Raw genomic sequence first — 22,622 nt, 5'->3', positions numbered from 1 at the left:
CCATATATAACCTAGTATAATTCCTCCCATATGTAACCTAAGGTAAAATGAAAGAAATAAGGTAAAATCTGGCTCTGACTCTAATGGGATACATTCTGATTGACACTACTGAAAATCTGAAATAACTCTACTGACTAAAATAAGGAAGTAATTTGCAATTGAGGGTACAATTTGCTCCTATTTATGTAAAATTTACATCATGTTTGGACACTATAAGACAGCCAAGATCCAAAACTGGAAGAATTTGTATGATGGGGTTAATGCTCCTCTTATGCAGGCTCAGGGAATTCCCCTTAGACATTAAAAAAAAGAAAAAAAGTCTGTGAACTGAAGCACTCTAAAAACAAAACTCTTTCCGATTTTTTCTGAGCTGGGATTCAAGGTCTCCCTGGCTTAAGAAGTCTCCTGAAAGGAAAGTCGGTTTCATTTGAGAGAGAGAAATATCTTAATGGTTTTGGGCTTAAAGAGGCTTGTGAGGCTTAATCAATCACCACTGCAAAGGTGATTTTCTTAATCTATTTTAGCCATGGCTTCTAACTTATGTCATCCTTGTCTATTATTTACGTCCAACTTCACAAAGTCACATTAGTTCTGTTATAATTTCAGGAAAGTGAGGAAAGAGTTTCATAAAATTTGTAGTTTGTTATTTTTGAAAGGCAGAATCTGTGCTACCTAGGAGGTGCAGATTCATATTTTTTCATCCACAGAAACGAGGTGTTTTCAAATTCCTCTGAACAACTTCTGTTTGGGCCAGACATCAAACAGCAGGAGAATAATACTGACTCCAGAGAAAATCAGGCTTAAGGCTAACTTTGGGCTTTAGCTAACCATCTAGCAGTCTGGAATTTGTCTAAACATGAGGAGGAGACGAAATTATTGAAAATTGTTTTAGCTTTGTTTTCAGAATACTTAAACGGCAGCAGTGATGATAATTGTTTTTCGGAGAACAGTATTTCAGTTTCACATCTATTACTCTGTGGAAAAAGTCATTCCATAAATGTAGAAAAATGCACAAAGCAAGAAATGTTGGGAGTGTTTTGCTAATTTTAGGAAAAGGCAAATGAAATGTGATTTGGAAAAAGAATTTTCAAAGTAATATTCAGAGGTGAATTTTGCCTTTTCGATCCCATTTTTTTCTGCAAAAAAGTCCATGGTACGGAGAAAGTCTTCAAATGGCTACAGAATGTTATAGACGAGGGATGACCAGTCCCTAGCCGTCACAGCCACTTTCTTCTGCCCGGGATGTTGTGTGGAGGAGGTGTTATAACCAAGTGGGAAGGAAGTGGGGACAAAGACAGGAAACCCCAGGAAGAAAAGGACTGCCAAGTCTCATTCAGGATGCCAGTACATTTATTTCGGGGTTTTTTATGCTGGCAAAAGATTCAGGAGCAATGACAGTTCTCCATGACTATAGTACATTGCATGACATCCTGTGCCTTTTACGCCATGCCCCTTATCCTCCCTTCAGCTGAATTGATCTTTGGCTCCTTTGCCAGCTGACACTGTATCTCCGTGTCCCTCTGGTCACTAATTCGTCAGGTTTCCAATAACTTCTCCACTTCCATTTGCTCTCAGCGCTTTCTCTTGCTAGTTTTCTTTGTCTAGAAAATGACTTTTTGTGTCAGTACAACTCTGCAGCCTGCCATCAGCAGTGACACAGCTGTAGCATTTAGAGGCAGCAAAGAAACACCGTGTTCAGGCATCCCAACCTCATGCATTCACACCGGTCCCAAGAGACACATCCAGGGCCATGGGGCAGAGGAGGGCGACAGCCTGTGACTTCTTCCCAATATAATTTGATAACAACGTTCACTTTTCTCCCTAGGGTCCACAAGGAATTCCTGGCATAATGGGACCAAAAGGGGAGAAAGTAAGTACCTCTTGTTAAGGAGTTTGGTATGCTTTTGAGGGGACAAGGAAAGAGGAGGAGGGATTGCGTTCTGTTTTTTTCTCCTCTGTTTAGTCAATGGCAGGCCTTAAGGACATGTGAGGATTTGCTTAAATTTGAATTGGAAGCTGTGGATCAATTTGAGGCTATAATTTAGAGCTTTTTCTCCCACTGTTCGTTTTCAAGCTTGAAATATTTTTTCTGGCTTTTCATGATAATTACCTGCGTCTGCAGAGGGCATTAAGGAGGCAGCTCAGAAGGACGAGTGAGTGATCATACTGGTGCAACAGCCCCTGGAAACCCTGTCTGCTAGGAAGACATGGGGAGCAGAGCTTGCCCAGGCAGCGCGTGTTGTATGGGTCAGGTTAGCTACGAAAAGCAGTCTGTATGCTTAGTTATGGCTTGAGAACTGCAAAGCATTTACTCCGTGATGAGGCTTAAACAGCTTTATACCTGAAGCTGGGCACGTAATTCAATGCTTTGCTATATGAGGAAGTGTAGATTTAGAACTAAGAGTGCAGGAAAGATTCAGGCGCTCTATGAAACCAGCTCTTCTCATTTTGCCTTTGGAAGCAAACTCTTGGACACAGAGATATTCCCAATTTTGCTTATAAATGCCTAAGTCACTAACAAGCCACTATGCTTCGTGTGATGTCTATGGGACTAACATATTCCTTTCTCTGACAGGGGGAGATTGGCAGGCCAGGAAGAAAGGTATGACATAAGGTGCTGTCTCAGACACCAGTCTAATGAATAGCAGCTGTAACTCAGAAAACAATTGAATAAAAATTAGCTAATGTTAAAGTTTAACCTGCTTGTGCTGCTTCTGCTGATACCGGAGATGCGAGGAAGGGAGCTCGGGGCCCAGGGCTGCAGAGCTAGTAGGCCCTGTGCATTGCAGAGCCATCGCGGGTGCTCTGAATTTGATAAATTTCCTCAGTAAGAACGTATAGCTCCAAGCAGGCAACTAAAAGAGAGCAGGAAATAACCTGAGCTATAACTTTGTGGAGAGGGGAAGCAGAATATGGGAGCTATTATAAAAGCTGTATTAAAAAAACCCAAAGCAAAATCAAATTTTTTACGGCTCCAAAGTCAAAACAAGGTTCAGCTGACTAGCCCAGAAGGAGGAATAATCATTAATGATTACATTTACAGAGTTCTGGCACTGACACAATATGCTGACTGCAGTCCTGTGCTGGGTGACATATGAGCCATGATGTATTGTCAAAAATATGTGCCCCTACGTGTGATGAAACAGAATATGTTATCCCAGTGGCTAAGTGCTTCCATTTAATGTAATTAATTTTAAAAGAAGCCAGAAGTGTAAGATGAAATCAGAGATATGCAGAGGTTAGGTCACTAACTGGGAAAAGAAGTACTGTTCTATTAATATAGAAAAGATTTTAACATCAGATACAAATCGGTAATTCAAAGTAATATGAAACGTACAAACACAAGAGGTATAATTCTTTAATCTAAATTGCAAATATCCTACAGTAAAAAAAAGCATTCCCTGTATAAAGTCAAGTGTTCAAAACAGTAATGTCTCAGCCACTCCTCAACGTACAAGAGCATGCAAATCTTCAACAGTGGGGTATTTACTTACTCTTCTAACAAAAACTGGTAGGTCCCAAAAGAAAAGTTGTCCAGATATTGACTGGGAATAAAGCAGTATAATTCCTGCTAAAAGCTGTGTGGCTTCTGCGAAGTCACTCTTAGCTCCAAATATCATGATCAGATTTCTAGAGCCATATTGTCAAGTGTTATAAAGCAGTGTGGTACCTTAATCTGCACCAGTTTAGGATCTAGTCAAAGAGTGATTTACAAGCAGTAGCTAAAATAAATAAATAACTATATATATATGTAATTATTGCTAGTTATATAATTAAGTAGTTGATAAAGAGGTATACTATACTAGTGTACTTACTATAACTAGTAATATAAGAATACTCAGAATAATAAAAAATAAAAATAGCTTAGTTAAAGATTTGATTCTGTTCTTAGTGTAAAGTGGATTCATGCTAACAGAATTAAATGGAGGTCTTTTTGATTTACATTGTATTAAACGAGAGGAGGATTTAAGTTATTGATCCTGGGCTTTTAGGGTGATTATTTTGACTGCAGGTAGATTTCCGCTGCAGGTCATCTATTTATTTGAATCACTATTGCTTAGTATTTCTGGGAGCCCCTCTTTCCTCCATTATCATCAATACAAACTTTATTATGAATAGAATGTAGTAAGTACTTCTTGTACTAAAAAAAGTAAAGAAGAATTTGCGGCTCTTTTTGTGAAGAAACTGTATTCCTCCGTATCGTCTGTCAGCAGTGGAGGCCTGCGTGTTGGAATGACATTAAATGAGTTGTTGTAATAACTGGCCTTTTCCATTCAAGGGTAGACCAGGTCCCCCGGGCGTCCCTGGAATGCCAGGACCAATTGGATGGCCTGGACCAGTGGGACCCAAGGTAAGACTAAAACACTTTCATTACCCCCAAAGTGTGGGTACGCTTTTCTTTCAGGGCCCACAAAGGATTAGGCAGATTCCCAGCGGATAATCTAATAAACGTCATGATCTTAACACAAACACAACACTTGACTCGTGAAGTTTCTAACCCGCTCTCTGCTGGGAAGCTGTAACAGCACAAGGACACTCTGCACTTGTCCTGTTTCTTATATTCCTCTGCAAAGATCTGGCCAATCTAGGTTAGGATGCTGCACCTTCAGCCTAACTCCACTAGCTGTTCTTATTTTGATTAAAACACGTCAAAGGAAAAATGAAAATCAAGTCTCATGAAGAATCATTGATAACAACAGGTGTCTTTCATAATCACAAGAATTAGTCTTTCCAAACCGGTTGTTGGGTTTATCACTACTCCTTATGATTATGTCTTTGCCTGAATGTGTGCCTCTTGGCAGTGTAACTGTGTGTGTCCACGTGATCATAGGTAAAAATATGTCATGGAAAGGGAATTAAGACCATTTGAATGCTGGTCAGATCTTTTAAGCACCGTTCCACAGACATGTCCAATTGTCCCTGTCAAAGTTTTGCATATAATACTCTCCTTACACCTTGCCATTGCTGCTGCTGGAGGCTTGGCATCAATACCATAGGAGCAAGCATTCATTTCAGTGGCTTTTCATAGTCAACAGTGGAAGAAATGGCAGGACATGCTTTACTATAGCAGAGTGGTTGCTTCGTCTGCCTTTATTAGAAAGAAGTTACAGGACAGTCCTTTACAGAATATTATCGTATGCAAAAGGTATACAGTTCTTCACAGGAGCTAAGGTATATGAATTTTCTCCTGGGACATTTGAGATAGCTGCTTATCTTCAATCCAGTATGTGGTCAGGCAAAAGGACTACATATGAAGTTGACTTTGTGTTTTTCAGCACATTTGCGACTCTTCATTTCCTCCATGACAGTTGTGGCACCATCTTAGAGGGCATGATGCAATAGCTCTTACTAGAGAATAATAGTGGATTACTTCTGAATTCAGACCACTCCTGGAAAGCAGGCCCTTAATCTCATTACAGCTATGTTAGATGAAGAACACTATATTGTAGTGTGTGGGAATGTAGGCAAGCAATAGGAGTCCCTGTACTGAAAAGGAGCCAGTGTTCACTTTAACCCAGGAGACGGGAATCGGTGTACCCCCAAAAGCATCATGTGCTGCAGTTTCCCACCGCGGCAGCCGTGAGAGCAGAAGGAAGGCCTCCCGACCTTGTTCCCTCATGGTCCGAGTACTATGAGCAGAGCCATCAGAAGACTGGTTCGCTTTGCCTTTTCCTTACATAAAGCCTACTTTTATTTATGAAGTCTCCCCAATTCCGTACTATTTTTTCTCCTCTTCATCTTTTGTTATGTTTTTTCATTATGCTCCTTGGAACATTCCTCACACTCAGTAGTAATACTCTTCCCTACGTTTTAACTGCAAGTCCAACTTGCTATTTAATTCCTATTCTTCTCCTTTTATCATCTCCTCTGATCTGCGACTCCTCTGTTCTTTAGAGGAGTTCCTACTTTCATTTCTTCTGGTCTTTATATATGTTTTTTTCCTACCTGTCAGTGAAGACTCTAGCTGGATGGAAGCTAGCAGATGGCTGTGTTTGTTTCCCTAGGTTGTGTCCTTCTTTCCTTTTTCTTCCTCTGATCTCTGATCTTCCCAAACTCACGATATCCATCTTCACTACACCCGTTCTTTACATCTGCGTGCTGTAAATCTCCAGTGAGTTGTTTTTGCTTCTCATTCCCATCTCCATAACTTATATTTCTTCATCTGGTTCTCCTTACTTGTCTGCTCTTCCTCAGAAACAGCCTCGGTCCAGCTCCCATCTCGCTTACTTTGTTTCTTCAAGTCTTCTTCTCTCAACTTGTGCCAAATTGAAAATCCTCTTCACCACTAGGACAGTGAAAACCAAAGGAGAAAGAGAGCCAGCCATATTCTGCTGGATAAGGCTACTGCATTTCTGCAGGGACTACTCCGTATTTCACCCTAGATTATTATCTGACAGCAGCCAGAGAATTCACTGCAAAGCCTCTTGGTGTTTTGCTGGCTCCAAGCCACTGTAAAGCATATGATGTCTCAAATCTAATATAAAAGTAACCCCCTCAGATCTAATGTAAAAGTATGTCCCTCTATGCCGTAAGGCTTGCAGCAAAATACGTTTCTTCTCTGTAACTCAGTGGAAATGATGTAGATATGAGAGGTAGAGGCTATGCACCTTCAAACAGAAAAATCTGTACTGCTGCTGCTAATTTGCTTATATGTCCTTTAATAGCATCTGGCAAAACTCAAGCACAGGTTACACACCCAAGAAAATGCAAGTAGAAGAAAAAGACAGTATCAGAGGGCTTGGGCAGAATACAATTGCAATACAGACTTCTGCTATAGTGCTGCACCGAGCACTGTAAAGGTCAGGCTTGTCTCATGTACTCAACACAAAACCATTAAACTATCAAACATTCAAATATGACTTCATTGGAGAGCCACAATCAATAACTCTCTTTATTGACCCCTTTAGGGTGAAAAGGGAGATTTGGGTGTGATGGGATTGCCAGGTACAAGAGGACCAATGGGCTCCAAGGTTTGTTACACAAATGCTGCATTTTCAGACATCTGTTTCTAATGCTCTGCTGACAGCTGCTTCCCTCATGAATTTGCTAGAAAGCATTTATCAAGATGCATCTTTTTTAGTACAGCTAAAAGCATATGCTCTCCTTCAAGCAAGGTTATGTTGTCTGTTCCGGCTTGGCTGTGTTCTTATCTTTTCATGAAAATGCTTTAGTGTAAAATATTATAATGCACAAATTATTTAAAAAAAAAAAGATTATATACAATTGTATCTCACTAGAAACTGGAGCTCTTAATTGTATCTGCAACATTAACTCAAGACTGCAATGTTTTTCACCTACCTCATAAGACTGTGGACATCATTTTCGTCCTCTGTTAAAACTATGCCTCTGTATTGATAGTTCGGATGATAGTAAGCACAGTTTGGTCTGGATGTCCTGCTATCTATCTGCATTAATCTAGAGAACAGCTTCTGCATTTACCAATTTAGATCGCAATATTTTACAGAACTTGCAAAAAATTGTGTAATTGCTTTATTCAAATAAAGCACTGGAAAGAAGAAATGAATAGAGATGTTTGGTGTATGTTTCCTAAAGAGAAATTTCACTGTAATCTTCACATTAGAAGCTGACTTAAATGTATTTTAAGCATATCTTCCACAGGGGAAAAAAAGAAGAGGAAAATTATTGCTAAAATAATTTTACATTATTAATTGTGGAGAGTAAGGCTTTCACTTTCAATTACAATTTTATTTTCCTGGTTTTGAATTTAAACGCAAACCTGTCGGCTTTAGTGGGCTTTTTCATGTTGGCTTATTGGCTGAGTTGTCTTGCCTTTAATTCATATTTTGTAGTTCTGTTTCAGTGCACTCTTAGAAGCCATAAACATTCATTCGCATTTCGAAGTTGATGAAATTAATTATTTGTGTTTCACTCTTTTTCTTCATTTTTAAGTCTGCAAGAAATGAACTTGCTTCTTGGGTAATTCTGAAAATGAGAACCATTAAAATATTTATCATTCCCTTTAGGGTTTTCCTGGAACTAGAGGACAAAAGGTCAGTATGACAACAATAGAATTATGTATAATTTATGAATTGCAAACAATTACGTGAACAAATTAATTCTAGAAATAAGATAATTTTGATGGAGGGAGTCTAAAGGTCCCATTAAAAAATGAAAGTAAGTACGGAGAAGGAGAGCAATCTCGAGGCTTGTGTTGGGATGCTAAGGGAGCAGGTCTTACATTCCCTCTTACTGTGAACAATTTACTCCAGTGCACCTCACTACAGTTTTGCTCTCTGTAAAATGGGCATAATGATCCTTAATTATTGATCTGGTTTATTTAGGCTGTATATTCTTTGGCACAGGGATAGTTTTTACCGTAAGGCCATACAGTGGGACCGAACTTGGATGAGGCCAAATGGAAAAAAAAAAATCAAGTTTGGAAGTATCGTGCCCAGGAAAGCACATATTTAAAGTAATTGTCCAGGGAGAATATGTACCTTCTTCTACCAGCCTTATTCTTAATTCTGTTACAGTGTCAATGAAAGTAATTCAATGCCAACATTTTAGGGCATCTACCCTATAGCACACTCTGAAGATATTCCAATATGCTGCATGGCTCCAAATAGTGCCTCCTATAGGAGAAACATTTTTTACTCCCATGTGGAATGTAGTAACTGAGCCTTTATCGCCCTGCTATCTCTCCCCAGGGCTCCAGAGGTGACAGGGGTGACAAAGGAGTCAAAGGAGACCAGGTACTTATTTTCTTTTTTTTCAAGATGGCTCTGAGCTTAAGCTGAATGAACACTTGAGGTATTTCTGAGATCAAAAGGGAGCCTGGAGGCATGTCCCTGGGAGGGCCAGGGTGGCACGGGAGAGGAGGCCCCATGTCACTTGGGCAGCCTCCGTGCCCCTGCGCCTTCCAGCCCCAGTCCCAGGTCCGCAGGGGCTGGCGATGCCCTGTAGGCAACCTAAACCTGTGCAGTCCAGACCCATGAAAGCTTTGCAAGATGTTTCTACCTGGTGACGTTATACTGCTGTGAGAAAAAAAAGTGAGATCTGCGTCGTAGGGGTTCTTTTAACTCAAAAAGGGAAAGTAAAATCCCTTTTGACATAAATGAAGAAATGCCGTTCCTGAAGAAAGGCTCTGGGAGTTGTCCAGATGACGGGCTTACCCGTGGGCAAAGGCACAAGTGGTGTGCCATCCCCAAAGGAGAGGAAGCAGATGGCAGAGCACCAGACAGATGAGCTTTGCAGTAAAATTCCCTTGAGCTTTCCAGACAGGGGCTTTGCAGTAAAATTCCCTTGTAACACCCACACACTGTTTCTTCCTTAAAAGCCTAAACTGGTGCTGCCAATCTTTGTCAAAGATCATTCCACAAGTTTTAATGATTTTTTTTTTTCCTTTTTCTTTCTAGGGAGAAATAGGTTCCCCTGGAATGCTGGGACAGAAAGTAAGTGAGTGCACAGGATGTGCTGGGGAATCGTGCTGGGTGCTGGCATAGGGTCAACAAATGGCTTCAGCAATGTCTTTGACTGCAGTTAGAAAGCATAAACCATTGAGGGCTTGCTGCGGACTTGTCCAAGACCGTCAGACTTTTTATCTTAGGAAAAAAAAAAAGAGATTTAGCTCAGTTTGTTGTTGTTGTTTCTCTCTTTTCCAGAACACTGGTTTGGACATAATCTTTTTCCCATTTAACATATTCAGTGTCTTCAGTATAGATTTGTGACTGGCCTAATTTTTCTGGCTTTCTATACATGAAGCTGATAAACATTTCCTTCAGGATGTTCTGAATGAAAATGGCACTACTGTAAATAGCAGTGGAAATCCTGACCAGTTTAGATTTCATCATTATTCTGTACTAGTAAGCCAATCATAATTCAGATTTCTATCTTGTTTTGTGGATAGAATTCTCAAAGGAGGATTATTTTATGACGTAATCACATCCTATCTCTGAAATTAGGCTAAGGAAATAATGGTTACTTCTAAGGAGGATAGGAGATCAGTGAATTACCCACCTTTCCTCTTGGTGGATATTTTATTATAGAAATCTTACCAGCAAAGCAAACTGTTGCCAAAAGGATCAGACAGTTTTGCTAGCCAACTTCTCTCAATAAGCTCAAGTCTTCAAGCATGCGTCTAAGCTTTCCGTTTATCCTCCTCTTTAGAGAAATGATTTTCAGGGAAATTTGGGTAAACAGTAAGAGATATTTTTGGCTTTGCTTTTGTTTTAAAATATTTTATTATAATTGGGAATTTCTCAGAAAAAAGCAGTGCCAACATGATCTAGAGGAATCATACAAATTAAAGCACAGTCCATCTGCTATATAGTCTGCTGTATAAGGCACATATAACCGAGGTAATGCGCATTTCTGTACTTACGTCCTGCTTCCTTTCCTGCACACCCACAAAGGGCGAGATGGGCCCGAAGGGGCAATCCGGAGCACCAGGACACAGAGGACCTATAGGAAGACCAGGAAAACGAGGCAAACAGGTAGGACCTCGGTGTTTTTTCTTCCCTTGATTTGTGTAGTTGTGGCATACATGTGTGCTCTCTGTTCTGTAGCGGTTTCCTGTATTTTGTCACGCGAGGAGCAGACAGAAGCGTTGTAACCTTCATGTGCACGCTCAGACTGCGTAGGGGTTAAAGCCTAACCTTTAGGGCTGGAGCCTTGCCTGCAGCATTCAAATCCCTGGCCACACATCACGGGGACAGTAGCATTTTCCCTGGGCTGGTAACTAACCGGTGGACTCTAACTTGAGCAGACTTTGGATCCCGCTTTGAATCCTAGGCAACAGCGAGTTACGCTGCCATTCCCAGCCGGTAACTCCAACAAGCAGGTCTGTGATGACGCCAGAGTCAGCGTGAGGTGCAGCTCTCAGACAGCGCGGGGCACAACTCGGGGTGCAGGGAACGGCCGCGATGCCATATGTGCTGCACATCCCTGGCTCTGCGGCTGACTTAAGGAGCAGGGCGGCTCACATCCACAGGCTGCACTGGCAACATGAGGGCTATCCAAGATTCACTGCTTTTCAGCCTGCCCAGTGACATCCTCAGCCCCCACTGGAAATAGGTTCCTGAGGTGAAAGAATGAAGCTTTCTAGGGAATCACTGGATTTCTGGGGCTCTGGATGAGGGAGGGAATTCAGGTGGTTTTTGGAGGGAAATCAGGAGGGACGAGAGGAAGGATACTTCCACTCGTCCCTCACACCCTGCAGCTTTTAACTATATTCCTGCACGCTGTGATCCCTATCTGTGCATGCTACAAAAAACAATCCCCTCACCACAGCTTCAGGCAGGTAGGCAGAGTTGGCCTCTTGCAAGGGACATGTCATTGCCTGTGTCCCCAGCTGTCCCTGAATTTTCTCCCTGCCTCACCACTATGGAGAACTATACTATTTATATTAAGAAAGACATTGCTTGTGTGCATCAGCAATAGCATCCTCTACACTAAAAATGGTATCCTGCAATGGATCAAGCTAATATGTGATCTGCAGCAATGACAGTCACTGGCCTATACTTCCAAGCTTTGGTCCTTTAATACGTTCCTTATTTCTATCATATGCAGTAAGTGTTCATCCAGTGTCTTTTTAGGTAGTGACCCCACAGCTGGGCCCAAGCAGAGAGCACTTTCTGTCCACATCATCCAATTTGGTTCAGTCAGGTTTTGCCCGGGCCCTAGAGTTGGTTAATACAGATCAGACTGCAGAGCTGCAAGGCCTTGCAGATGGCTGAAACATAGTGCAAAGAATCAAAGTACTGAAACATGCTCTCTGTTTTTTCCTTTCCTTCCATTAAGACTGGAACAAGATTGATTTGTCAGTCTGGCTTATTTATATGACACTTCTCACCATCCTACCGCGTGCCAGGGACAGATTCATCTTCACTGAGAAAGGTCAGGACGAACACATAATGACCTGAAGGAACAGTAATCTTGTGCGGAATCTGCTGTGGAGTGGCACGATGACAAATGGTTCTTATTTAGCGTTCAAAATATTTATGCTTGCAGAACTGACTTTTCAGAATTTCGGATGAACTGTAAAGACTGGGAACTGTGTGTAACTGTGTGTACTGACCCCTCCAACATAGCGTTTTCCAAGGAGGCAGCAAGATTAGTGTAGTTACCAACTCAAGTGACCAAACATGCCTCTTCCATTGCATCTTTCCTTGCGTATTTATTTTAAGCAATGGTATTGGGGGAAGCGGCAGGGGAAGCAGTCACAAAATCCAGCCTGATGCTAAGGAGGTCAGTCCTTTTGAGGCTCTGAACTGCCACCTTAGAAGCCCATGTCTTTCCACTGACTATCAGTGAAAGAGCCTGCTCTGGCTACACTGATGCTAGTTTTGCTGTACGTTCTCCCTGATACCAGAGAGCCTGTAGATGCAGTGGTTAATAGGCACCGTTGAAAGCACCTTAGCTGCAATCTGGTTACATCTAGTATTGCAAAGGGAGGCACCCACCTGCTTCACTGTTGCTCTGATTTGCCGCTGGCATCTGAAGCGACAGAACACCCAGCATGGGGAGGAATTAAAAATCAGGTGTTAGGGAACCAATAACAGATCACCAAATATAAAGAAGATATGTATATTATAAGTCTGCTAGGTGACCCAGTGAAAATATTTTTTGTTCTTGAATTAGCAAGTTTAAAAGCTGATGTGTACTCCCTGACGTTTTTTGCCAGCAGCGTGCACCTGACCTGCCAAAAGGCATGTGCACAGATTCTCTTTCTGTAGCATAAGGGATGGAGAAGACACAGTGCCTACAGATCAGCTCCAACACAGCACATGCATTATCCCTTCTCTTCTGAAAGGACTTCATATTTTGTCTTAGGAGTTTGTCACGCTACACAGTATCTTAATCAAAAAGTGGTCACGTAAGATACCTCGTAGTTTAAGGCAAAGATCAGTGTGACAAAGGAACTATGGTCTGGCCCTAAATCAGGATTTCCAAGCTCACACCTCAGTACACAAACCGCTTTCTGGTGTTCTGAAATCGATTTCAGCATGATTTCTGTTTGAAAACTGGGTTTCTCTTTCTGTAATGGGTCAACCAGCTATTTTTTTTTCTTTTTTAGTCCTTTGAAAATGGCATTTGAAAGCTCTGCCAATCTGGTTGTCACACTGAGGTGCTGCACTTCTAAGGTTGCTTGTTCAACTGAGACGATAGTTTCCATCAACACGGGGAGCCATTTCCTGCCTCTTGATCCAGCTGACAGCCCTAGATAAAAGCAGCTAAATTGAGACGGTGTTACTTCCACTTCCATTTTGAGATACATCTTGATTATCCCATTGACTTCTTCAGCTCCGCTCTGCCTCTGGGGCAGGCTCTGCCTAAAAGGTGGCCAGGAGGTGGGATTTGCCGTTCGCAGCCTCAGAGCCCTCACACAGAGATAAAGCGCCCCAAGGAATTGATGCTAAGGGGCGAGTTTAGGATTTCAGTGTTGACAAGGAGGAATGGCTTAGGGCTATATGTGATGTTACTTGGAAAAAAAGGCAAAGGAACATAAATATTGCCTGTGGGAAAAGCATTTCTGAATGCAACAAGTGCATGTGAAAAGAAACAAGGCAAAGATATTTAATAGACACCTCTGTCATTGTTTAATCCGTCTGCGCTAAGCAAGAGAGCACTAAGCAATCATTCCTCCAAAGCAGGAGAGACAGAAGTCGGGTAGCTTTCAGGTAGTATGTGTCTGCCTGGCATTGGATTTCCTCTGCCAGGTCTTTCTTCTATGGGGAAAGAGATTTCCCACAAGCTGCTCCAGGGGCTACCAAACCTTGCTCTACCAGTTCTGTGTACTCACGTTGCATATTGTAAGAAGCAATTAGTGATTAGCATCGTGGACATTCACATAAATCCTGGAGTGTTTTGATGGCACAGAGCTAATCTAATAGGATTAAACAAAGCAAATATTCAATTAGTTCTTTATGGGCCATGGCAAAAATAACCTTCCTCTGTTAAATGGTGCAAGTGACATTCAAATGTATTTATGGGATACAACATATTGTGTAACATCAAATTATTTTAGTATGTATTACTATGTATGCTTCGTTACTCTGAAATTAGATCTGAAACAGCCCATCATTCACATGTGAATGCACATTAACCTGGACTTACACCATCCTCAAGGAATTCATCTCCTTCGGCATTAAAGGAAAGCTAACATAGCACAAATCACTTCTGTTATACTAAAAAAAGTATGTTGTTACATAGAAATCAAATTAGATATTTAAACTTTAAGCTGTATAATACACTTCTGAAATCTAAATCAGTTTTGTAAAGCTGAGAAATCCAAGTCTCAAACAATATAAGAACAGGAAAATAAATATAGTAATTTTAATAAGTGTCATCATATTAAGTTAGGGAGCAAAAACAGGAAGGTGTTGAGCAGTTCCAAGATAAAACTTTCAAATGCCTAGGGGGATGGCTGCACAAACAAGCTCCCATAAAGCCAATCAGGGAGCTGATTTAGAAGAGTATTACCATGGCATGGTAACGGTGTGTAAGCTCCTTTCCCATAGGTAATTTTGACTGAGTGACCAGAGGGACATCATTCATCAGCATGCAGCAGGGATAGTTATTACACACTAGCTTACGCTTTATAAAGCCAAGCCCTAGCTCACCTTGCAATGACTTGTTAACATAGCTGTATCTGAGGGGAAAGTCAAGGAGTACAGGAGTCTAGGCACCTAAAGTACTTTTGAAAAAAAAGTGTGTACCTCAAAGCATTAGGTTCAGAAACATTAGATGCTTCTGAGAAACTGCATCCTGGGCCTGGGAAACGTCACCCTTGCTCACTCTGTATTGACTTTGCTCTTTTTAGAGATAAAATGAATTAATTTCTTTATATCAGCCCTGCAAAGTCAATCTAAGCTGCAGAAGTCAGAGCTGCTTTCTTTCCGTGTTGTGCATTAACAGAGCAGCTAAGGATTTTCAGGGTCCACTATTTCAATTCCACCAACCCTTCCTATCTGAGCTGCACTGCCTCCTAGATAACTACCAGGGATGAAAAGGCATCTTTAAAAAAAGGCCACTGAATGACCGAAGTCAGAGCAAGGTGGTTCCTGACTCCACCCAGTACAGAACTGCTAGTACCATTCACTTTTTTGGGAGCAGGAGCCCTGCTTGAACACACCTTTCTATCTCCATGTGGAAGAGGACAGCACACTCCCTGGGGTGATGGCTATGGAGTCCACGCTGTGTGCTCGCTCCTGTCGGCAAATGTCTCTGCTTTCTTGAAAGGGAAGCCAGTACTGGTTGGAGACGGGGGGAGAGGTTGTGCGTTATTAATAGTTTAACAAACAAATGGGTATCTCCTCTCTTCTAGGGACAAAAGGGAGACATTGGACCTGTGGGAATTATGGGTCCACCTGGAAGGCCCGGTCCTTCAGGCCAGCCAGGCCCCCCTGGGCCTTCAGGATCAGGTAAGCAGGGCATCAGGTGATTTTAGACACTATCCCTCCTCACCAACCTGTCCTGGCTGGTCGCATTTGCCTATACAGGCATCCTTGCAGAAAATGCTGCAGGGCTTTGTTTGCTTCTCCACTTACAGTGAGGAGATTTTTCCAAAAGTCAGGTTATTCCAACCTTGGCCATTACAAGGGCTCTACACCTTACTTCGAAGTCTTCATAATGGCTTTTGATGTTTCAAATTAAAACTGAAACATGTGGTTTCTGTGGGACTGTATTGGATGAGGATGATGAAAATCTATCTGGCAGCCTTGGAGGGACTAGTTAATCTTTATCATCAAAGGTCTGTTGCTTCTCCAGATATGCTGGCTTACAATGACAGACTACTATTTCTAATCAGCCAGGACGTACTGACCCTGCACAGCTGTGTAAAAAAAAACAAAAACAGATGAGACTCAAGACCCAATGACAACAGGGGAAACAGGAAAGAGAAGGAAAGTGATAGGAGTTAGGGAGGAAACGGGGAGCGAAAAAATTCTCTCCTTTTGCAAGGTTTTGTAGATATCTCTGCTCTTTGCAATTGCATCGGTTGCAGAAATCATGAGAAAACCTTGTAACTGATAACCGTGCAGCTTCAAAACTATGCATGCACATGAACTCTGGGCAGCTTGCTTTCTCTTGGGAAGCTGAGTGTAAACATGAAAGGTGATATGCGACCTGTAATAGTCTGTGACTGTGCCTCAGGAAGGACTTTTCCAAACTGGCTATCTCCTGAAGTGTAACAAGAATCTTGAGAAGAAACAAAAGCAAGGACCATTGGGAACTATTTTTGTCTCAAATAGACACCAACTATTTGTACTGCAGCTGATCTGTTCAGAGTTTTTTCATTTTTCTTTCCCTTTTTCTTCCCTTGCTTACACCAGTGGGCAGGAGGTCTCTTCTTTCTAGTAGTGTGGACATGATACATCTGTGGACCTGGTGACCTTCACAATTACTCTTCATATAGCTCATGTCTCTCATTATGAAACTTCTTTATCCTCAGTAAATTATCTGGAAAGTTTCAAAGGGTTGAATTTTCACCATGCTGATAGGAAGACAGCCAGATCCTGAGATTACTTTTTAAAGGCTTTATTCCACCCCCAGAAAGTTCATGTATATCAGGCTTGTCAATCTCTTTGCTCTAACGCATAAATTCTTATTCTAAATGGCCTTGCTGTAATGATGTCACTGCTTGCAGTATTAACATGACGGCTCATAATTCTGATTCTACAGAGTACTGCATCCTTGACAGTGTTTGAAAGTCAAAAAGCCATAGTTCTTTTTTTTTTAATTTATTTTTATCTATCCATAGCATTCCTGTACTTCTAGCTAGGATTTCCTGTACAGAACTCTCTGAGACAGCAGCGCTCAATTGACTGTATATATCCACAAGTCCAACACAGATGCAATACAGAGATTGACTCTATCTAACACTTACGCTATACTCACTGCTTAGATGCTGTAGAGTAATTTATGTGTGCATCATGGCCTAAAATTCTGTAGCTTCAACCGAATTGACGCTTATCTGGAAATCCTAAGCAAATAGCCAACCTCTTTCTCTATAAAGTTAGTAGAAAAAATTTTAAGTGATCTGAAAGCAAATGAATGTGATGCAAGCTCTAGTTTTTCTGCTAAAGTGCTAGAATTGGTGGTTCTGGTAATGAGTTCCCTCAGCGATCAGTGGATTAGCGGGGAGATGAGCATTTCTGAAAACTTGTATAAGTGCATATCCACCTGATCAGTACTTTTTCCACTGAGAAAAAGATGTGTTTGTGTTTTGTATGGTAACCTCATCACGTGGCGACCTGGTATTTTGCTTCCTAGGACAATTAGCAGTAGGACCAAAAGGGGAAAGAGGACTTCCAGGGCCTCCAGGGAGATGTCTCTGCAGATCCCCACAAAATGTGAATAGTCCACCATATGAGGAATCTGTGTTTGGATACAGTTATCCAAAAGTCCCTGCGGTAAGCAGATTTTCTAAGAGAGAATGACAACTGTTCTTAAATATGTTTTTTAATAAGAGATGCTCTATTTGCTAATATTTTGGGTTTAAAAAAGATGTCTGTATGTGGGCAATGTGTTACCTCTACTATCCAAAACCTTTGAGATCCAGTCAGTGCAAAAGAATTGAATCTCCTGTCTAGCTTTGAGGACTGTGTGACTGAGATGCTGAAATGCAGCTGTCTCAAACCAGTAAGTAGTGTGGCACATTTTTAGAAACTTCTTTTTGAACCTGAGGATGCTTTCTTCAACTTTGCTGTACATTCACATTCTGTTCTTATTATTTCCATCAATTAGAATGTATTTCAGGTTGGGTGGTGAAAGAAACGTCTATTTTTTTGTGTCTGCAAACACAGTGATTTCAGAGTTGAGTATCGAGTCTCCACGAACCGTGGGAGTCAGACTTCTGAGCTCCTGTCTGTAGACATGCACTTTATACAGCCCAGTATATCTAACCTTCTTGAAAGTATTTTTACCAGCAGATTGGACAAAGTACTCTAAAGGACAAGTCACTGCTGGCAAGTGATGTGGAACTTTTTTCTCTCCTATTTCTTTGAGCTTTGTAAATACTGCTTCTGGGCCCTGCCTTATTATTCTGTGCACAGTAGCGCTTAACTGGCAAGGAACATGCTACCTTTCTACCGCTGTGTACAAGCACGCATAGCCCTGCCACACAGACAAGAGTGGTGTTGCATGGTGTCCCGTCTTTGAATGACAATCCACGGCAGCTAGCTTCGTTAACTTGCCCATCTGCCACTTCTTCAGAAAGCCACTGTTGTGCGTGAAAGGGTGCATACTCACAACACTGTTCGTTAAGCTGGGTCAGTGTTTTGCGTGCGTGTGCTGCAAATCTTGTCAGCTTTGTTGCTCATCCCTGTGAGTGTTACGTTCCAAAAAGCCCAGTTATTTCTCAGTCTTAATGGTGACAGAAGAAAGCACATGAAACGAGGGTGCACCTCACGTTGCACTGCACACTGTTGCAAAAACCTGTCATATATTTCATGGCATGGAGAACGCTTAGGACAAAGTGTAAGGCTTGCGATATTCTGTGTAGGTCTTACTACCCCCTGTACTTTCCTCCCCATTAGTCATAGTTTAATACCAGATCTTTAAAGAAGGTAGCAAAGGCGTAACCACCTAAAATATAAGCAACCCAGAGCTATCTCTGTGATCTCTCATTTGAGGACGAGCAAGTGCAATTTCTGTTGTCAGGAATGAGGGGATGACAAAGAGGCAGGTGAGGAAGCCACACAAATTTCTGCCCTCATCCTCTCTGAAAGTGAGCACATGCTGAGCCACACTCTCCATTTGCCTGTCCCCTTTGTTTTACTCCCTCAAGTGTCAAGAGGGCGAGCTTAACACTGCTGTTTATCCCGTTCAGCTCCCCACTTAGCAGCGCCATAGTGGGCCTGGCATCCCTTGGAGGCCGCTATCAGGGTGGCTAGAGCTGCACGTGGAAAAGCCCCAGAGAAGGTGCTCTGTGGCCCCATCCCAAGGTGTTGGAGTTCCCGCTTGCTAAAGCAGGATTGCAGCCAGCACTGAACACGGGAATTCACCCGGTTTCAGCTGCTCGCTCCTACCGTAGCAGGTCCCCAGTGGAACCACCCACTCGCTCCTCAGCTTGCAAAGTCCTAGCGCTGCCAAAAGAGGGGAGAGCCTAGGAAACAAAACTCTCTTTTTCTGTCATTATATTTCATTCTGTTTTTTAAATCTTTTATAGTTTCCAAGGCCAGTATCTATAGTTTCGGAGAAGACAGATCTTCTATTGATTTCAACAGAAATTAGAGCTCTGAGGCTGGGACTTTAGCTACTGAATGCAATTACAGAATCAGTTCTTTGTTGGCTTTCTATTTCTTTGCTTTCTTTCATTCAAGTTGAAGGCATTTTTATTCAATGCTTTTTTAATGATATTGGCCTTTGTTGGGGGCTCTGGGAATATTCAGCTATGTAAAAATTTCAGGGCAATTTGTTTTAAAAAGAGCTAATTCTGTTTGTGCTGGCAGAAATCAGGCTCAGGCAGTATACTGCTAAATCCATTTTGCTCAGAAGCATTCCATTTGCTTTTTCTTAATTTAAAAATGGTTTGAATCTTGCTAAAATTAATTTGATTAAATTGCTGAAAGAAGAAATTACTTCCTAATGCCCCTTACAACCAATTTCAGTGACTGAGACATTAAAAGAATTTGGATAGGGAGCAGCTCATTCTAATTCTCTCTGTTTTGAACTATTTTTTTCTGTGTAATTGAAAACTTTGCTTTAGACTGAAGTGTATGCTTGTAAAGAAATATGCATTTCTATGCCAATTAGATCTACTTAAAATAGTAAAAGGTAAGAGAAGGCTACATTGAGCAATGCATTGTTTATTTTGTAGCCATGGGCATGCCTAAAAAATTATAGACAAGCCCACAAAGAGCAGTTATGCCTGTATGGATTTTGCATTTGTTCCAGTATCTAAACATTTGAGCATCAGAAATTTTTCCACAGCAATGATCATGCACGGGTATTTGCATGATCATTACCTGTGGCTGTGGTTTTTGAGATAGGGTCATTGGAGCCTTAATTAGGTCCTTAAGAAAGACCATTATCTCTTGAAAACTCATCTCTTCTCTTACAATTGCAAAGCAACCTCTTACAGCCTGGCAGTCCATGGCCAGTCTGGCAGAGCATGGACTAACATGGGGCTACAATGCCATTCTGCTTCTGAAAACAACCAAACCATTTTTATGCACAATTATTTATATATTTGCAGATACGTATTTCAGCCTGCAAAGCTAGATTCGATGACAAACCGAAACACTTCTTGAGAGGGTTATGAACCACCTCTTTTTCTATGCCCCAGATTTTTGTGGTGAACAATCAAGAAGAATTGGACCGGTTACACACTGAAAATGCCATTGCTTTTAGAAGAGATCAAAGATCTTTGTATTTCAAGGATACCGCTGGATGGCTCCCAATCCAGGTGAAAATATGACTATGATCTCAGAAAACTTGTGAGTGTATGTTTCATTTCTAAATACAGCACATGCTTCTGAACTTAAGATATGATACAGAATCAATGAAACAAATGAAGAAAAAGCTAATTTTTGAGCGATGTCACAGCTGCATTAATTCTGTAATTTTTGTTCACAGGAGTCCTAATTACTGAGACATTAACTCATCCGTGTTCCAGATGTTGCTAACCTCCCTGTGAACCATGCTCCAGTAGTGAACAAAATGGGGCTATTGGGGAATTATGGTAGTAATGAGAGTTTTTGATTTAACACAAAATAAGGCAAAACTCATCAGGGTGCCAAGCTGTGAGAAAATACAAACCCTGCAAATCAAAGCCTTGTATTTCCTTATTGCCTCAAGGGACTGAGCCAATCCCACAGTAATCAGCAGAAGGATCCTTTATGGACTTTGAATGAGGCTCTGTATAACCCCTATTAACCATCAAATAGCAGGATAAGAAAACCTGGTTGCAACAGAAAATCGTTCACGTGATTCCCCTGTACAGAAACTGCCTGAAAGAGGTCTTAACTTCATGTGGGAGAGGAACTTAAACCAAAACTACCTTTCCAAACAGCCACTAAACTTTCGAAACCTTAGTTCTGCACCCCAGAGCTGCATTTGGCCAAGTGACGATGGGCCATGGTCACTGCTCAGTGTGGCAGTGCTTGCGTTTGGGGAGTAAGTCACCCCGCAAGCAAGCTGCATGGGCCAGATCCACCTGGGCAGCTCTTTCCCTTCGGGTGTTTCCCAGGCGGCTGGCGGAGCTGCCCCGTTAACCACCGTGTGTTTGTTTGGCCAGCTCACCCCTTTCTACCCTGTGGGTTACCCCGTAGAGGGTGGTGGCACCTGCGGAGACGGCATTGTACAGGCCGGAGAAGAGTGCGACGACGGCAATGCGATTGTGACCGATGACTGCATAAGTAAGTCATAGCTCCCTGGGAGCGCTCCTTATCCTCTTTCAACGTGGAAGGTGCATTAGTTATTTCCACAGGGTGCCCTGCCGTGTACATCACACGTGCATTGCGTACCGTATGAGGGAGCTTGAGAGAGGGAGGCACCATGGCTATAGTGTGCAAAATGAGAATTCATCACAATTACCTTGCTTTTAGCACTTGGTTTCTTCCCCAGAGAGCAACAGTCTGTACCATCTATGGCAGACACGTAACAGGTTTAGTGCTTTCTTACCAGTTTTAGCAAATGGACTTTTTTCACCTGGCAGAACAAGTATCAGCCAACATTGAAAGATGCAAGTTTTCTTTTTCATTTATATATCCCTCCTTTTTTTAGCCTATCTATCTAAGGAAATTACAGGTATGTAGACAGGCTGTGTGCCTACATGGGTTTGTCTACCCATCTGTCCATCACCAGCCTTCCCCTTCTAACATAGGGATTGCTAGCCAACTTTGCATTTGAAAACAAGAGATTTCAAAAGCAATCCAGTTGCAACAGGTATAGAGAGCAAGCCATATAAATAAACATCCCCTCTAGGCTTGCCTCACCTCAGGAGCAATCCAACGAGATAGAGTTGTGTCCGAGGCTCCAAGCATGAGAAAATAATTGGATGAGAATTTACAGTTAACCATGAGAAAAACACATGCAGGAAAACAGTGCTCATTAGTTCTAGCGCTTGCAAAATAGTATGTTATGCATCTGGAAGCCCAGCATGTTACTTCGTGCTATGTGCCGGGCAGATCTTCAAGTGAATAGAGGCCTTGCAATAAGTAAACTTCTGACGCTGAAGTGGCTTGACCTGAAGAGGTATAACCGAATTACTCGCTATGAGCACTTGGGTCATCCTTGTGTTTCTGAGCACCTATGTGCCTCTGCTAGTCATTCCCTTTTCAGAAGAAAAAGGTTGACTGAATGTTAAGTGGGTTTAGTTGTACAGTGAGCTCACTGTCCTTAGAAGCAGCAGTTTCTGATAGAGAGATCATTGATGCAATTAATGAATCATTCCTGAGATTTCTAAGAAAAATACATGGTTAGTAAATGACCCACTTCTAATTCTTACAAACTTTCTGTCCTTGAGTTTGCTTTTAATCTGCTTAATAAAAATGCCTCTGAGGAGATGTCAAAGGAATTTTAGCTAAATTAATTTGTTCTCAACTTACAAAGTCATACTCAGAAAGTTGGCGACATCAAAAGCAAAGTCTGATTGTTTAAGTACAGGCCACAAGTTACTGCAGCCCACACCCCAGTCACCATGAGAAAGTGCCTCAGGC

The 22,622-nt window shown here is 41.8% G+C and overlaps 1 protein-coding gene across 2 annotated transcripts in view; it reads left to right on the top strand.

Annotated features, from left to right (window-relative positions):
• Positions 1-22,622, top strand: part of COLQ (collagen like tail subunit of asymmetric acetylcholinesterase) — a 47,199-nt gene that overhangs the window by 19,160 nt on the left and 5,417 nt on the right. For both annotated transcript variants that reach the window (XM_009676412.2, XM_009676411.2), the window contains exons 4-15: positions 1,826-1,870; positions 2,576-2,602; positions 4,280-4,351; positions 6,909-6,971; positions 7,986-8,012; positions 8,670-8,714; positions 9,378-9,413; positions 10,374-10,454; positions 15,287-15,383; positions 17,233-17,372; positions 20,249-20,368; positions 21,200-21,320. In XM_009676412.2, the coding sequence (XP_009674707.2) occupies positions 1,826-1,870; positions 2,576-2,602; positions 4,280-4,351; positions 6,909-6,971; positions 7,986-8,012; positions 8,670-8,714; positions 9,378-9,413; positions 10,374-10,454; positions 15,287-15,383; positions 17,233-17,372; positions 20,249-20,368; positions 21,200-21,320 (874 nt within the window). The remainder of the gene's footprint in view (positions 1-1,825; positions 1,871-2,575; positions 2,603-4,279; positions 4,352-6,908; positions 6,972-7,985; positions 8,013-8,669; positions 8,715-9,377; positions 9,414-10,373; positions 10,455-15,286; positions 15,384-17,232; positions 17,373-20,248; positions 20,369-21,199; positions 21,321-22,622) is intronic.

Source organism: Struthio camelus, chromosome 2 (genome assembly GCF_040807025.1).
Source record: "Struthio camelus isolate bStrCam1 chromosome 2, bStrCam1.hap1, whole genome shotgun sequence".
Classification (NCBI taxonomy): Eukaryota; Metazoa; Chordata; class Aves; order Struthioniformes; family Struthionidae; genus Struthio; species Struthio camelus.
The sequence above is the reverse complement of the archived record's forward strand: the minus strand, read 5'-3'. Positions and strand labels throughout refer to the sequence as shown.